General features: G+C 37.7%; 2 protein-coding genes across 3 annotated transcripts in view; both read left to right on the forward strand.

Annotated features, from left to right (window-relative positions):
- The window catches only part of LOC135698130 (uncharacterized), a 158412-nt gene that overhangs the window by 38013 nt on the left and 101279 nt on the right, over positions 1–19120 (forward strand). The gene's annotated exons all lie outside the window — the stretch shown is intronic.
- Positions 12354–13705, forward strand: LOC135698096 (arrestin domain-containing protein 3-like). Its single transcript, XM_065217948.1, has 2 exons — positions 12354–13391; positions 13461–13705. The coding sequence occupies exons 1-2, from the start codon at positions 12365–12367 to the stop codon at positions 13613–13615; spliced, it is 1182 nt and encodes a 393-aa protein (XP_065074020.1). The 5' UTR covers positions 12354–12364; the 3' UTR covers positions 13616–13705.

Here is a 19120-nt window from a genome sequence, read left to right on the forward strand (position 1 = left end):
CGCATTCAGAACCATTTGAAAGCTACAATAAAAGCTATTTAGCAACAATAAAAACCCTTTTCGAGCCATTACCCCTAACCGCATGCTGAATCCACTAGGAAAGCATCAATCAAGATAGAAAAGGATTTATGAATCCGATCTTATCAAAATAATTAAAATAGAAACTGATGGTATAAAAATATTGTTGAATATCCAAATTTATTACAATAGTTCTCATTAAGTGACCTAGTTTTAAGTGCCATATTCAATTTTATGTGAAATGTACGTGAAAACATCTAAAAAATTAAGTCCTCCCTCGTAAAACGTCGGTTTGACCAATTATTTAACATTAAAAAAAAATTATTCTTCAGATCGAGCTTGGCCGACATTTTTTTAAATGATTTTCGCATTAAAATGTTTGCTCATTGCTAAATTTACCAAAATATAGTTATATCCAAGGCAACATATATTGAAAATCGAAGATTTAAAAAAATAAGCAAACTAATTGTAACATATGTGGTGGCATAAAAGTTGATTTTCATGGGTCATTTGTGAAAAAGTTGTTTAGCTTTCAAGAATTCCTTCACATTCCTTATTAATTAGATTTTAAAATGGCTTTTATGAAGAAAACTTGCAGGCTGAATTGTATTTATCCAAAGCCATTTTGCTTGATCCTAAACCATTCAGATTAATGGCAGCATTTATGGAGGCAAAGTTGCCTGCAGAAAGTTAAACGTCAAAGTTTGTTTAGCTTTCGATAGTTGCGCTGTGAGATCCAGGATTATTCCAGGCGGTTTTCTCCCGATGGATTGTGAGCAGTTACTCAGATAGTTTGCGATACTGTTTTACAACATTTCGCATTTCGAACAGCTGGAAGCGCAATCGTTCCCGAAAAAGATCCCCTTCTTCCGGATGGTTACAGAAGTACACCATCCAATGATGCAGAGATGTACGGTTGAATAAAATTTTCGAAGAGTCTTTCGCCGAATAAAATCGCTGCTTTGGATCGGAAACCAGCTGATCTCCGCTAACTAACAGTTTCAGTGGTTTGCTGTCGGTTGTTATTTCGATTGTCATCGCAAGATCTGGAGAAGGCTGGTATGTTTTTCAACTTTAGACAATTTTATGAGTTCGAGGGCCCCGCTCACTTTACTCTTCTCTGACAGATGGTCAGTCGTTGGTGGTGTGCTGGTTCTTCTAAAGAAGTAACTTTATCTGAAATTGACTTGATTTTTTGATCCTACTTCGTCTATCCTTCGAGATTTCCTTGTCATAGATTTGGCATTTAGTAACTATGAGGAACCATCTTTTAAGCTCAATTTGTAAACAAAGTAATTGGGGAGTTAATGATGCTTTTTAAAAAGGCTAAAAAGCAACAATAAATGCTTTTTTTCTCTAATGCAAAACCTAATAGTTTTATGGTTGCTTTTATAATGATAGAACATGTTTATAAAGTTTTTTATAATGACATTAATAAACAATTGCTAATGACGTTCATGCTTGAATTATAGAACAGTTTTAAGGAGGGATTGATAACTGTTTTAAATTTATTTTTAAAACAGGACAGTTTTTGACTTTCTTGCCAGACTATAAAAGGTTTTTAAAACAGCAAAAAGCTGAATTACTAAGCAGGAATGTTTTACACTTTAAAATGCTATATTTAAACCAAGTGGATTGTTCTTTGCCGTTATAAAACCATCATAAATCAGAGTGGATGCTAAATGGTTACTGAATTGCTACTTGGGAATACATCATTTTCGAAAAATCTATGCAGGAAAAGTTAACTTAATGAAACCTACTTTAAGGGATTAGCCAAAGTTACTTATTAAAATTTGATGTAAAACATGAACCATTAGAGATAAAAAATGGTTTCTTCTGCAAAGTTGCTTGCAATAAACAGTTCAGCTTTGATCAGCAATAAGGCAGTCTATTCCAAATAATTGACTTACTCATCTGGTCATATCTCAAAAACTATTTGTACAAATCATTTGCCCTTGGTAACACATCAAGAAGAAAAGTTTTCCAAAGTGTGGTGAAAATTTGAGCCAAAAATATTAAGAAATAATAAACTCCATGGTGAAAATAGGCCATTTTTTTACAATTTGGCTACCTCCCGGTAATCAGCATGTTTACTGCAGCTACTTTAACAAAAACAAAATGTCTACATTAATAAAACCTTCAAATTGACGTTCTAAGATCACGAATAGCTTATTTGGTTGTGGAGTAATCTCTTCTGAAAGATGAAATTTTTAAAAATCTCGAAAATCCAGGGTTGTAGCCGAGAGGGATCTAGACAATTCAGAGCAAAATAAAAAAGGCGTTTGTTCAGAATGCCAAAATAAGCGTTTTGGCCAAGTTTGGCTCAAATCGGTGACATCGACCAGAGGTGGTGTACCCACTTGAGCTGGAATGACCCATATGCCAATTTTCGGCCATGGGCATGCAAAGAGAAAGTCGACGAAGAGAATCTGTCAATGTTACTTAGGACCTAATCCAATGTTCAGCTTGAAATATTCACAAGCATTCTCAGCGATCAAGTGTTCATGGATATTCAACAAAACATTCTAATACACTAACAACCCTGCAATCTGATGCTATTGTAATTTTCAGCAACGTCAGGAATGCTCATGAACCTCCTCAAACCTTTGTAGACTACTTAATATTACTTTTTTTAGTAGTAGTTAACTATTAAATTAAAGAGTTGGTTGAAAATGCTATCTAACATGAAGCTTTAGTGTGATAATTTATTAGCTAGAGAATGATCTTAGAAGAGAGTAGGTAGATAATTCCGTTAAAGTAGAATAGTTCGTGCTAGTGGCGTGCGAGGTGCGTACCAATTTACTTTTAGTTAGCCTTTAGTGATTATTTCAATTTAATTATAAATGGTGATTTCATCGCTGGTTTTGGCGCAAATTCAACAGTTTACTCATACTTTTAAATGATTACAAAATAACGAGTTTCAGTAAAGATTATTCAACTAAGGAAGATCACACGAAAATCCAAAAAACTTTTCCAGGCCGCAAAGTCTGTAATATATCAATCATATCAGATTGATGACTTGAAATAATTTATATTTTTGTATTCACTTAACTGTCAGAACCCCAAGGGTGCAAAGTGCGTGGCGATAGTGTGAACAAGTACGCTTCTCGGCAAAGTGATAGGTGAACTGTGTTGCAGTATCGCCACGCACTTTGCATTCTTGGGGTTCTGTCAGTTAACTGTGTATTTGTTAGTCACAAGATATCGTTTAACTGGCTTAGTAGAAAATATTAGCGTGTAGATTAGTTTCCCATCTAAGGACTATATTCCTGGCCAAAGACTCTTCTTGGTGCCATAAGAATCCTAGGAGCATATCAACTGTAAACATTTCACTACGACTTATTACAGTCATAAGGTGCTCCAAATTATTGGGACGGGATTGTGCTACTTGGAAAGAGTGCAATACATTCCAGTAGGAGCTACCAATATATTTTGAGTTTTACATAATATATAAGTAGTGAAACCTAGAAGATGCAGTGTTGAAGCTTAGACCTGACTCTTAAGTGGATATTTTTGGATGGTAGGATTTGCATAAACAAGCTGAACGTTAATTTGACTTGAATTGTTTTATTTAATAAATATGTAGTGATTCAATTACTGTTCGTAGCGATGGTCTATCTGACACGACTTGACTGCACCAATGATCAGTCATTTAACGGGAAGGATGATTCTGGCTTGCATTGATTAAATATCAGTGATGGTTATGATAGGGCTGCTAAATCTAAATCGAGGCCCTGCATGATCACCCTTACTTGTTTCCAAAAGAAGTTTATGGGTTCTAGATATTTACCCTTTCATCTAAAATAAAGGTAAAAATAGGAAAGGAATCTGCCCGATATCGCCGCAAGTCTTACCGCCACAATTGTTGGTGATTAAGGGGGGCGAGAATGCAGTGTCCTCACAACGCTTATCATGGCTGACTACGAGTCACTGCGATAGTGCTGAATATTCAGCACACTGCACTGAGAAACATTGGGCGCTCTTTGCACCCACACACGTATCTGGTAAGAACAAGCGGTACGCCTTTCAGACTACGACGACGGCTACCTTCCTTCCGTTTTGGTTGGGATAACGCCTTCAATGTAGCCAATCTTCAGCGAAGAACGAACCAGGGTTGACACAGACAACTCAGTGCCTGGTCCTGGAGTCTTGGTGAGGTTACACCCAGTGGCATACTGTTCAATGAGCAGAGCGGTGATTGTACTTCTCATCATTAGCACGATTGGCATGGATCTCCATTCGACCGGTAACAGAAAAGGGTATCTGTACCTGGTCTTGGAGAACTACTGTATTTCTGAAAATTTTCGAGGTGCTAAAAAATCATTTGTTAAAAAGGGATATGTTTGTAAGAACGTAAACATGTCAATCATCGATAGAATTTCCATTTGCCGCAATTACGGCCTCAACACGCTTCCGGAATGCTCGAAAGGTTCTGATAATATAGTCCGGATTAATAGCTCTTCAGGCGTGGGTCAATGTTTGTCTGAGGCTTGCTGTCCTGGAGTGGCGTCTGGCACAGGCTTTGGCCGTCATGACGCGCCACTGTGAATAATCCAAGGGGTTAAGATCGAGGCTGGATGGCAGCCACATATCTTTCGGCCAGAACGACAGATGTTCCTTCAGCCAATTCTGCGTGTGGTTCGAGGTGTGGCATGGTGACCCGTGTAACTGAAAGATCACATTCGGCACCGGTTCATATTGCTTAGTAATCCACGAAAGGACATACTGACTAAGAATGCCGATATACATCTCCGTATACCTAATTATAGTAAAAAATATGAATAAATTCAAATTGATTTTATACGAGTTTAAAAAATAACATACCTCTCAATCCTGATCAATGTGGGCGTCTTAGTAGAATACCTGTAGGTATAATGAGAGAGAGAAGGATTAGTATTTTCCATTTAATTCCTCTACTTTATTTGCTTATCCTTGACAGATACGCGTATTTCATCTACAACGTGCAGACTTCTTCAGTGTCTTGTACTAATACTCGACTCGACTGGAGTCGAGTATTAGTACAAGACACTGAAGAAGTCTGCACGTTGTAGACGAAATACGCGTATCTGTCAAGGATAAGCAAATAAAGTAGTGGAATTAAATGGAAAATACTAATAATTCTCTCTCTCATTGAACATACCTTTTTTCATATTATTGAGAAAAGCATACGCCCTTTTAAATGCCGTATTTTTTTTTGCCCCAGCCAGATATATTAGCATTTGAAAAAAGGTATATTTTTAGTAGAAAAACATCAATAATTCTTGATCGGCGAAAAATATCGACAAGGTCTATGTAGCAACAAATTGCGCCTTCTAAAGAGCTAAAAGTTATTTGAATCCACTTTTGCTGAGAAATTTGAAATAAGAAAACTAGAGCAAAACAACTGTTTTTTTTTAGAGACACCCTAACTTAATCCAAGAAAATAGCTCTAAATCAGTCAATTTAAGAGATACAAAAAAGTGTGTTTGAACAAAGTTGCTTAAAACTAGCTTAGCTATAACTTTGCCTAATATTGTATACCTTAGTTTATTCAAACAAAAAGTTAGATTTTTTATTTTAATGATAATAAGAACCACCCTAGAATTCATTGTCACAAAAATGAGGGCTTAACTAAAAGGAACAACTTTGTAGAAAAGACTTTAAGTCTAAAGTTTCAACTTCAGCAGGCGTTCTGGACCACTGTGCAGTGGCGTCGTATGAACGTACTTTCAGTAAGCTGAAAATAATAATAAACTATATAGGGGAAATGGCTCTAATGTTGGCCTATGGATCAAAGATTGGGCCCATGGCTTAAAATCTGCTATTTATCAATTGACGGATTTCACGCCAACTCGTCTTCGGAGTTGGCAGCACCCTCTCAGAACCTTATGAAACTTTGTGGGTGTGGAGACTTAGCAATTTTAAGCAACTTTGAGTACTTATTTTTTTCAAAATTTATCTCGCCTAACATTTGATAAGGGTCAAAGTTTTTTGCCCTACAAAATAGTGATGTATGGCGAACTTTTAGCAAATAATCTGAAATTTTATAAAAAAATTTAAATAAATTAAAAAATTGGTTTCTACACTCTAAAAAAATATATTTAAAAATTAAAAGTCATTTTCCCAAAAATGGTACCCCTCAGATTTGCTTGATATTTTTTCTCATGAAAGGCAATATAATTACCTAACTTTTCTTCATACATCGCAAAGTGGGCGCTTTTAAGGAAAAAAAGTTGTTCGAACAACAACTTTTTCATGTTAATTTTTTTTTAGCGTGTTTCACTCAAAGTCGAATAGTAATACGCGCACAACCTTATTAAAATCCGTTGAAACTTAATGAGCATAAAGATTTTGACCTTTTGATAATCTGGGCGTGCTTAAAACAAAAATCTAGCCTAACATTTGAAAGGGCCTAATACAGAGGATTTTCCTGCATTTCGAATGGTGTTTTAATAAATGAAAACTCTAGTGTTTTTGTTTAGAGCATAATTTATTTTCCTATAATTCTCCATACATAATTTGAGTTTTTCATTGATTATTAGTCTATCGGAAACAGAGTGAAATTTTTCGGAGTTTCCTTTGAATGTGAAAATCGCTTAGTAGAAATTATGTTTTGAGAAATAGGTACAAAACAATGAAATTTTTGTGTACCAGGTATAGTTTTTACATGACTGAACAGCTCCTTGAGTTCATCGGACATCTTTGTGTATTGATCATTTGATATGAAGCAGAAGTTCAATTTTGTTATGCTTGTATCTGTTTGTTTAACTGCCCAGTCATACAGTTCTTGTGGAGTTGTGATTGTGTTTCCATAATCTCGAGCAAGACTTGCTCTCTTTGCCATTCGTTTGAGAGTTCCTCCAATTGCGTCACATGGGCCTTTCCCATGAGACGTTGCGAAGAAGTGCCATTCTGCTTCCAATCCATACTTGGACTTGAAGTTGCACAAACTGGCAAAATTCTTTTTATTTTTGTAATGAGCCGCTGCTCCATCTGACATGAAAGTAATTTTTGTGAAACTAATAGATTGTTTAATGAAATCTAACAATTTTGATATAAATAATTGAACTGCTATTGTATCATGGGTCAATACTTCTGAAATAATAATAAAGCTTAAATTTTCCAACTTGTTTTCTTTTATGTAGTAAATTTCGAAAGGATGTATCGTAGCTTGATTATTGTTCCAATGATACCCCTGTGCTGAGTTTTGAATAATAAATGAATAATTTTCAGAAAAGTCGCAAATCACTAAAATTTCACCGTTTTGAAGAGAATTTTTTTTATTACTTAGGTAAGATGATTGCTCTTTATGAATAAAATCATGGGTTATGAGCTTTTCAACTTTTTCCGTCAAATATTGAACAAACTTATCTGCAGGTTTAATAATAGTTTCCAAATTACAACGGTCGGTAGTCAACCACTGTTGAAATAAAACTTCTTCCATATCAGAGTTGGTTGGAAATGCTAACATGAAGCTTTAGTGTGATGATTTATTAGCTAAAGAATGATCTTTAGAAGAGGGTAGGTGGATAGTTCCGTTAGAGTACGGCAGTATGAAAATTGAATAGAAGTTGAAAATGAGCGAAGGGCCATTAAAGCGACAGTTTTCAAGATAGACGCACATTTTTGCCTAGCCCGTACGATGTACGCGGGGACTTGAAGTATGTCTCCAAGTCCACAGGCAAAAATGTGCGTCCCTCTTGTTGCTCATAAACTGACTGCGGCTGTGGAATAGTTCTAGCGACGTTTTCATCACTACCTAAAGCCCCACGCTGCGAGAGCATTTCCAGTCGATGGTGTGTTATAATGCAGTTCTTCTTTACCCAACTATTGTGTTGCTTGTGTTCTTCCATATCATCTGCTTCTAATACTGATGTAAGTTCCCTCACGATACTATCTGTGGAAATGCATTCTTCATATGTACGATAAAAACAATCTATGGTTCTAATAGGACTACTGCAAAGTATTTTGTCTGCAATTTCTTTATATGAATCAAATTTTACACTATTAATAATCAATTTAACATTTTCATGTATAGTACAGACACATACATTATGTGTACCTGTACTATCCAACAGTATGCAATGCTTTGGTTGGAGCTGAGTGAACGAAGTAAATCCGATTTTAACACTTTTGTATTTCTCTTCAAAAATCATAAAAGCCTCTTTAAGAGACATCATCAATAAACGTTTCTGAACATGCTCTTTATATCCATTTCGATATTCAGAAACATAATCATTACTTCCTGGCATAGGCCTACTAATATCATCACTGTCAAAGAAATTTAAAACAATTTGTTTTTCAGTATCATTAAATCCATGACCACTTCTTGCTTTCTTACTACAAAGAATACCTTGTTCTCTGACTAGCCTTTTCATCTGTTTCACTGTATGATGGGGTGCATTAAACTCATTAACTATTTGATTCACTGACCATGATTTAGGGAGCACTGATAACACTTTTAATTTGTCATTTGTACTCGTAGAAGGCAAATTAAATTTCTCCTTTAACTGCATGATCATTTCGTCAAAATCATTTGATTTGTTGACATCGTCTGAATCCATCCCAAATATATTTTTACGCACTGCCTTTGTGATCTCTGCAGATATTACCACACATTAATATATAACGCTGTTAAGGTGATAGTACCATGAACGGGGGTGGTTTTGATAATAGGGGTAACTTTGGTAATGCAGCTAGGCCAAAAATTTATGACTTAAGGCACATCGTACGCAATATTTTGGATAGGAAACCGATGTTCCCTTCCAAAATAATGAATACGAAGAGCATTAAGTCATAACTTTTTGGATTAGCTGCATTATCAAAGTTACCTCCATTATCAAAGACATCCCCGTTTACGGTACATCGAAGCCGCATCTGAATTTTCCCCATGTTTGTGGAGCACGAGCTGCATAAACCGCATATCGTACAGTCGTGAAAATTTGATAGATTGTTCACCGAGGTTGGCCTACCAATCGATCAAATTTGTACGATAAGCGGTTCATCCAGCTCGTGCTCTAAAAAAATGTTGAAAATGAAGTTGTATCTTCGATGTACAATCCTTAAACCACACAGTTGAAACAGTTAAAGTTATTATTATTTACCTAGTGTATCATCAAATTCCTGATGTTCTGATTGCTGATGACTTGTTGATGGTTGCGGCTCTTCAAACTTCCGAGCATGGCTTGATTCTTTTCCATCCGATCGCCTCTTTTTCGGGAGAGGTGTCCTATTGTGCACTAAAATTCCACGACACGATTCACAAATACGCATTGTTACATCCAATTGATGATCAAAGCCCCATGAATGTATTTTCTCTATGAGACTTGATGATAAATTACGTAAATTATTGCGGCTGCAATTGGGATTGTTTATGTTGGCACTACATTGCACCCTTTTAATAATCAATTCAGCAGATTTTTCCATTGTTGTATATATAAACACTTTTTCGTTTCAACAACTATGCAGCACTACACTTTCAACAACTATGCACTACAGCAACTATGAGCATTGTTGTGATATCACCAAACTTAAATATTAGATTATGTCGGTAGAAACAGACTGCGGTGCTTTAAGTTTATACCTTATATCTCTCATGTGACTACCTGCGTTGTTATATAACTGCTATATAGCAGGTAACTTAACGATTATTTTAGGCATGCCTTAAATAATCGTTAAGTTACCTGCGCTATTATATGTATTCACTTGAGAGATGAGGTATAAACATATATGCATATTGCTTACTAATGGACACACCTAATACATAAAAATAAATGAATGATTATTTTTCTAATTAAATTAATCACAAATACATGAATTGAAATCTTTTCATGAATAAAACATACTAAGTGATTTTTACTTAGTTTACCTGTTGATTTGGAACAATTTGAGGGTGGTTTTATAGAAGTTGGATAGAGTGTATGCATATATTATAATACAATCCATCACAGGAAAGTGCAAACCATGCTGAGATGGCTGTTCCTCATTAGAACGTTTTGTTCTGAACTCTTATTGGACGATTTGCAGGTAACTTCTCTGTACCCTTTTCAAATGTTAGGCTAGATTTCGCCCAGATTATCGAAAAGTATACCCATAAAGTTTAATCGAATTTTAATAAGGTTGTGCGCGTATTACTATTCGACTTTGAGTGAAACACGCTAAAAAAAAATTAACATGAAAAGTTGTTGTTCGAACAACTTTTTTTCCTTAAAAGCGCGCACTTTGCGATGTATGAAGAAAAGTTAGGTAATTATATTGCCTTTCATGAGAAAAAATATCAAGCAAATCTGAGGGGTACCATTTTTGGGAAAATGACTTTTAATTTTTAAATATATTTTTTTAGAGTGTAGAAACCGATTTTTTATTTTATTTAAATTTTTTTATAAAATTTCAGATTATTTGCTAAAAGTTCGCCATACATCACTTTTTTGTAGGGCTTGTCATTTTTAAGCTATATCGATTTGAAAAAAAAATCGACAAAAAACTTTGACCCTTATCAAATGTTAGGCGAGATAAATTTTGAAAAAAATAAGTACGCAAAGTTGCTTAAAATTGCTAAGTCTCCACACCCACAAAGTTCCATAAGGTTCTGAGAGGGTGCTGCCAACCACTGGATGAGTTGGTGTGAAATCCGTCAATTGTATCATTGGGACGGTACTAATGGATACTTTTGGTTGCTATTGAAAATGTAGTCGATTGCAAAATTTATGTATGGGCCCAAATCAGGGGCATTTAGGCCGACATTACATCCATTTCCCCTACGTTCCAAAATGAGCCAAGACAGACTCTCGGCTTTCGTTCGAAAATAAATCGCTTCGAGAACTTGATTTGGTTGCTATTATTGATCAGTTTGCTTCAGTTAAGTCACATCATGCTATATTTTGAATTGACTTTAATGGCGGTAAGCTCCAACTCGGATTAACTTTTAGTACCGTCCCTGTTTGTACGATCTGCAAAATGTTTTATTAGAGTCATGTTGATAAACTCTGATGTCGACATCAAACCAGCCGGTCATTCTTAATCTGGATTTAATCTGAGGATAATATCGGCTGAACTTACCACCTTAAGTGATGATTATGATGGTCTTACTATGAATATGAAATAAACGTTACTGTAACGAGTTTTTCACGGTATATATAAATATGACTCGACATGTCGACATTTCACAATCTTGTATGTGTAATAATTAAAATTCATTGATATAGATCAAATATTATAAATTAATTATGTGAAATACTTAAAATATAAATACTTACGTCTAAAAAACACATTTGACAAGGGGTGTAATTTCCATGGTTTGCCAAGGGCGCTGTCAACCTTCACTACGTCCCTGCTCTTCAATACCATATTTACGTTTCCAGCTATGCTATTTTGATACCTGAATTTGGTATTCATAAGTTATTTTCTCCTCCTCGGGAAGCAGCACGCCACCGTACTGAGAAAGTGTCTTTTTTTGCGGAATGCCATACCTAATCATCACTGACACACTCCCAAACAGATAGGAGGGCTAGAATGGCGCAAAAAATGAATTGTGCTTTTTGTTGAGAAAATCCCCTTTCTGAAGGTTACAAAACATTTGGTTGTGACACAAGCTGGTGCTCTTGGTTTAATGTTAATAAGGGGTGTTTGTTCAAAATTTATTAGAAAATGATACCCTTCCATTCTTTTTTATCATAGAATTGATTCTTATCCTCGATTCGGCTCAGAATTTCAGGGCATTTAGCTTAAACAAAAATAAGCAACTTTTTCGAAGAAACTTAAGACACAACTATGCCGAAGACTGCTTCACGATGCAAGTTAGTGTTATTGATATATTTGCATTTGAATGTAAGAGAGAATTGTATCCGAAAACAATTTTTGCACACATTCAAAAGTAAATATAAGTGGATTCTTATTGTTCAAGCTACATGCTGAATCTTTCAGAAAGGGGTTTTCTCACCTAAAGGCACAATACTGTTGAAAAAGTTGAAAAAAGAATCCTCCCACAAAAATTTGGGCCAGTCTAAGAGGGGCCTCAGTTAGCAGCACTGATAACATTCTTATCTTATCGAATTCTTTCCCGATAAAGGAAAGGAACACCCGTTAATCCCTATCCGCCACGCACTTCCACCTGTCCGCCGTGCAATCCGCTAATTAGTTTCTTCCCATTCTGCCATCGCACTCGCACGCCCTGCAATTTATCGTAATGCAATGGCAAACAGTATCGTTTGTCCGTGATTTCGGTGTGTGTTTGTGTGGATTTCTAATTGATAGTGATCACTGGTGCCCTGTTATCAGGAAGGTAGAGTGTTGGTTTTTTTTCTGCGTTCTGTCTTTTCGTTTCCCTGTCTGTTAGTCATTCAGGGACATCCGTTGAAAGTGGCTCACCATGGCTCCGCCAATCTGTGACATTTCATTCGATGACAACTCGCACGGAGTGTTCTTCGCTGGTCAAACTCTATCCGGCCAGGTGGAGATTACCGTGCCAAAGGCGAAGAAAGTGAAGAGTGTCTTTCTGAAAATTACCGGCCAGAGTAGCGTGCGTTGGGCGGAGAGCAATAACACGGGGTCCAGTGTGAACTATACCGGTCGAGAAGAATATGTTAGTCATATGGAGAAGTATTTGGAGAGCCCAGATGGAGAGAAAGTGGAATTGAAAGAGGGAACGCACAAGTACAAGTTCTCGTACAAACTGCCAACGGATTGTCCCACATCGTTTGAAGGCGATTTTGGATATATACGGTATACGGTTCGGATAGTGTTCGAACGGCCGTGGAAGTACGATCTAACATATAAGATAGCGTTTACGGTGGTAAACCAGCTGGATTTGAATAAGATTTCACCACCTTTGAACGTTGCCACTGTGCGGGAGAACATGAAGCAATTTAGCTGTGGGCCGTGTAGATCGGCCCCTATGATTATGACAGTGTGCATTCCAATGACCGGCTATGTTCCGGGACAATTGATCACGGTTACCGTTGATGCCATGAACAAGAGTAAGAAAGATATAAGCGAGGTCAAGATAAAGCTCCGACGGCAGGTCAAATACGTCGGCCAATCGCCGAGTGAAAGAAGCAAATGTGTGCAATGCACTCTAGTCAAGTATCAATGCAGTGGCGTAGATCGCAACAAATCGGTAGGATACGCACGGCGTCTTCTGATTCCACCCGAGCCTCCCTCTCGAGTGACCAGCATAATACAGATCGAATATTTCGTCGAAGTCACAGCTAAAGTTCCGGGCATGTATGCGAGCCCTCGGATTAAAATTCCTATCATCATCGGTACTGTCCCACTGACCAATCTTGACAAATCTCAGACACGATCGTCGGTCGTCGACGGAGTAGTGGCGACGGGTTCCGGGTCAGCCAATAACCTCTCGACCCAGTTCCTATCGAGCAGTATCCAGTCGTTGAAAAGTAAGCATATCTTTCTTTTATGATCCTACCTACAGTGGGGTGATACATGTTTCCTTTGCATTTGCACAGTGCCTCACAGTTTCGAAGAATCGCCGAACAGGGCTGCGATCAACATCCAGGAGGACGACGAGTATCAAACGCTGGGAGCGAAACCTTTCACCCCGCGCTATCCGGTCTACAAGTTCGAAATCAGCAGCGAGACGGCTCGAAATCGAACCAGTTGAAAGGAAGAAAGGGGCGAGTCTAATGGAATTGTGACGTTTACGACACACTTATCGACTGAGGAAAAAAGCAATAATATAAATTGTAGTGCAGTGACTGCCGTGTATTATTGACTCTTATCGGTGTGTGACTGGTTCGTTTGGCAATGACATTCTGTCCTACAGGTTGTTTCGAAATTTGCAGCCAGTTTTGAGGTGCGCCGCGAGTGACAGTTGTGCTGTTCTGGTGACGCATGTGTGTGTTTGATTATTTTTTAGTAAATCATTATTAACTTTGTAGTTGTGTTGCATATGAGCGGTTTGCTTAATTTTGATTTACTGTGTTTACTTTTCAGAATCGATGAACTATTTGATGTAATTTTTCAATCAACTCATGTCACAACACAGCATAAAATAAAAATGACTATTATATAAAAGAGACTTGCACTTCAACTGCGCTAAAAATGAGGAATGGGGAAGATCGTTAATTTCACTGTATTTTCTCACCAAAACACTTCGATGAATGTATTTAAACGATTACTCAGCATTTCAACTTCAATTTGATTACATGTTTACGACTGGGCAAACCTGTTATGCCAAGTTTTTCTTCAAATGAAATATACGCATCATACAATACGTCTGATTTCGAATTGTTGAAAATAGAACAGCTGCCTAATACGCAGTTTAAGTGGAAGTGGTTGCCGAAGAAAAAGAGGTTGCCTACAATAGTCACATTCGCCTGAGAAGTTTCGAGCGTTGTCAAAACGTTTTCAACCCATTTTGGACAATACTGTCAATTGGAATAGGTAGAACCGCAAGCAGTACATAAATGTAATTCAAAAAAATATGTCATATGTGTTCGTGACGCTGAGAAATTGGTTGGAAATGCTATCTAACAAGAAGCTTTAGCATACTCTATCGGAACTATCTATTGAATAGAAGTTGAAAATGAGCGAAGGGCCATTAATGCGGCAGTGCAATTCAAATGCACACTCTTTGCCTAACCTGTCCGATGTACGTGAAGATCTACAGGAAAAAAGTGTGCGCCTGACTTTGCTCAAATACTTCCCGGGGCTGTGGAATAGTTCTAGCAACGTTTCATAACTACCTAAAGCTCCACGTTGCCGAAAGCATTTCCAGTCGTTAGTGTGTTATAATGCAATTCTTCTTTAGTTCAACTATTATGTTGCTCCTCTCGTCATGACCAACAACGTAGTCATCTCAGAGAGAAAGCAGTAGGGTGGGTGTTGCGTGCTGTACCATCATCAGTATTGTTGACGGCTACTCCCGCCTTGAGTTGTTACATGCAAAGTGTTTTTATGTTACTTCATACGCGAAGTTTGCGATTTTCAGAGTTGGTTGGAAATGCTATCTAACATGAAGCTTTAGTGTGATAATTTATTAGCTAGAGAATGGTCTTAGAAGAGGGTAGGTAGATAGTTCCGATAGAGTATGGCAGTATAAAAATTGAATCGAAATTGAAAATGAGCGAAGGGACATTAATGCGACAGTGCAAGTCTAACGCACACTCTTGAATGCTGAGAAATTGCTAGTAGAAGTGCGGACGCTGTTTAGATTGACGAGAATTATTAGGTAGTAAAATTACGTTTAGCTCTGTTCCTTATGATTGTACAATAGACTGATGCAAAATTTGACTTTTTCGCTCCACAGTGCTTAAATGGTTTCAAATCGGGTCCTGATAAGCCTTCCAAAGTTACAACTCATTTGGTTAGAAACAGACTTCGCACAAGCCATTTGAAGTTTGCATGTAAATTACTATGGGAAATCTCAACTTTTTGTTCATTGCCTTCTAGTTTTTTCCATATTGAGCTGCGAAACAGTTCGGTAGCTATTCTTATAGAAAATTTTCTCAGCTACATCTTTGCTGAAGATCGTTTCTATGTAAAACGAGACAGGAAAAAGTTAATTTTTTAAGAGATTAGTAAACTTATAACATGATCAAGCAGCTGCTCTGTAGGCAACACTGTATTTTGCAGTCTGACATAGTAGCCATGATTTTTGTGTCCTATTCAACGCCCCAGAAACACCAATGTTGCCTGCTGAGCAGTTGATTGAGCATGATCATAAGACATCAGCGCATTGAACCATTGATAACTTTCGATCCTTGCATTTGATCAAAAAGTGGTCTTCAGCAAAGTTGTAGCTGGAAAAATTTTCTACAAGCACAGTTGAGAGCTGTTGAAGCAGACCGATATGGTGAATTATTAGATCGACATGAACAAAAATCTTGGTTTTTCCATAGTAATTCCCATACAAACTTCAGGATCCGATTTGGAATCGTTTAAGTATTGTGGAGCGAAAATTTCAAATTTTGCATCACTCTATTGTACATTGATTTAGCATTTCATTTGATTAGCCTATATGGCTCTCCATCTTTGATTAATTCGTTATTCCTATTTAATATTTGCATTTTTCAGCAAATGTAAATTTTTCCCCTTGGGGGCATATTTGGATTGAATAGAAAAATAATGTTTTATAACCTACCTAACTACGAATATAACTTAACTTAACGTGTTAGATCACGTATTATCTGATGCCTTGATCTCAGACAACCTCTGAACCTTTCCAGGATGTATACTCTCCTTTCTTCTAATGTTCAGAATTCCAGCCTGGAGGTGGATCCCAGAATTTCGAGTCCGCGGGGGACTGTTTAGGATCATCATAAGGATATTGTTCTGGATCCTTTGCAGTTTTAGGTGATGGCAATGTGAACAACTCCCCCCCCCCCCCCCATTGTGATATCATATTCAATAACAGGTAGGATTAGTTGTTTATAGACAGCAAGCTTATTTTTCAGTGACAAGGAGGAATTCCTGTTGATGAGTGGATACAGTGATCTCATCAAGATGTTGCACTTAGTGTTAGTTTCATCTATGTGCTCCCTGAAAAGGAGCTTCCTATCTAGGGTTAGTCCGTGGTATACAACCTCTTTGGACCAATCTACCACTGAGCCGTTTAAGCGTATCTTAATATTCTCAGACGGAACAAGTCTAGGTGATTGAGAATGTAGGAAAATGGTCTTGGCCGCGTTGATACGGATCTGCCAACCAGTGCTGAAATTTGTTTCATTGTCATTTACAGACTTTCGCGCGATATTAACCAAATTATTATTCACATAGTCACTGATAGACTTGATACTCAAAAAAGCATTTGTCAAAATCTTATTTATTTCTTCACCAATGACAAAGATTCACCTGGTAACAAAAAGTGCAATTTTGTGCATTCTGAGTCACATTATTGTTATCCAAGAAATTCAGAACGTAGATGCTTGTTCATTTTAACGGCTCCATGTAATTGTTTTGCTCAAGTCATTTAATTTCGTTTCAAATTTAGATAATAACAAAATCTTCACATGTTCGTCACTGACAGCATTGTCGCTGACAATTGTCATGGTTTGCCTTGACGATGACTGTTAGTCAAGAACACATTGTACCGAAATTAGATTCGGCACATCCATCGGCACACCTTCGGCACAATCTTAAACATGCTCTAATTGAATATACCAGAGGAACTCAGACCAGCATTTCCTTATAGATCTAAATACGAAATGTAGGATCTAAGTAGAGTGGACTCAAGAGAAAGAGGCAGTTAGACCCCATTAATACCCTTAATTAAAATAATGCTGCAACTCACATAAAACAAAATACAGAAATCTATTCATCTATCTATCTATTCTCTATAATCGGTCTCCAACAATGTTCCCCACAGGTTCCAATTTTTTCCGGCTGCTGATAGACTGTTGCTTTTCACATCACGGAAGGCTAGCTTTCTGGTCTGCCTTTGAGGACAATGTAAATTATCATATGAATACAAAACACCAAAATTGCACACACCCACCACTTCCCGCGTCATCTTCAATCCGATTTATCCTTGCGATTTGAAACCAAAACATTCAAGGTGTCAGAAATACCGGGTTGCCGGGATGGATATTTTACAAACAATCACAGCTTGCTCTATGACCGGCACAATCAGCACATCTGCAGCACACTGAAAAAAAAAAGATGCCCCAAGATTGGTGTGCGGAGTGACCTACCCCTTGCTGTTGGCTCAAATGTGTGACCAAAGCAGAATTTTGAATAGCGCCGTGTATTGTTGAGGTTTTGCAGCACTGTTGAACTATTGAAAGCCTCAGACAGGACATTCAAGCCTCTCTGAAGTTTAGCAATGAGAGCTCCGATGACCCTACAAGCACAGAACAGAAGGGAAAGTGCAAACAAATCGGTGAATCAAAAAGTGCTCGTTTTTCTGCTCAACAAGCGATATGTTGTGATAGCGTTCCACACGGGCTTTCTATGTGCACTCACACTATCATAGCATGCTGCCTATCTTAACTGCAGGCCGAAAATGCCTTCTACCGCTAGGTGCGCTAGTGTTCGCAAATGACAAGTGGAGCCACTTTCTGATTCGAAGTTCCACTCCTGTGTTACAAGGGTAGGATGGATCTGCGAACAGAGAGAACGTTCCACCATCATGGAGAGCCGGAATGTCGGAGGTGAACAAATTGAAAAGGATGGGCCCAAGGATACTTCCTTGCGGAACGTTGAAGGCATCCGAAGTGATGCCATTGAAAGAGACTTGGCATGTTCTGTTTTTAGCTCACTCCCATCACGAGGGGAAATAGCCAAGCCTAAGAGGTAATCGTAAAATCTAGAACTCATATGTTTAAGCTCTATATTCAAGATGTTATCGAAACCTGGGGCCTTCATGTGTTTAGAAGATTCAATATAGGCCAACAGTTCGTCAGCTGAAATCTCTGAAACATCGGGGAAGTTTTTTTTTTCCTTTGGTTTGTTTTTTCCGTCGATCTTGTTTTCCGTGCTGAGCACCAATGCTACCGACGTGCCAGGAAGGCAGCTCCCACACCTGGACCCTATATCGACCCATCAACTCATGAACCGGGGACCAATGGCTTTACTTCCCATCCGAAGGAAGGCGTGATCAGAGATGTTATGCCTCAGAACATCCCGGCGGCGCCGACTGGGATTGAACCCAGGCCTGCTGGAGTGAGAGGTAATCACGCTTACCACTACACCACCGGCGCCGTTCATCGGGGAAGTTGTTAGGAATCAAATGGAGGTTGGCTGCATTTTCAGCCTCATGTGGACTAATCATGTTGTGTCCGAGCTGACGAAGTGTTGGACAATCACAGCAGCCTTCTCAACAGGAGTTATCAGATGAACCACTGAATCATCGGGACGATTCAGTGGAACCAGTGGTGGAATGGTGTAGCATGGTTACTGTAATACAAATATTAGTGTAACAAATTTTCTTTGTTATTATTCAAATAGTAAACTATTTGGATGTTTTGCATTTACAGTGTATCTCAAAATTAATCGTATACCCAAGAGGGCAATTTTTTGAAACATGGTAAATAGATATATATATATATATTTTTTATTCGTGGCTGGTGGTTGAACAGATGCTTATTCATTTATTGCTATAAATAGCTTTGGTCTTTATTGGAAGAGCCTATATGAAGTTGGGCTACAAATGGTGAGTCGACAAACT

This window comes from Ochlerotatus camptorhynchus, unplaced genomic scaffold, assembly GCF_037179485.1.
Source record: "Ochlerotatus camptorhynchus isolate MF236.1 unplaced genomic scaffold, CSIRO-AGI_Acam_v1.1 ptg000082l, whole genome shotgun sequence".
Lineage (NCBI taxonomy): Eukaryota > Metazoa > Arthropoda > Insecta > Diptera > Culicidae > Ochlerotatus > Ochlerotatus camptorhynchus.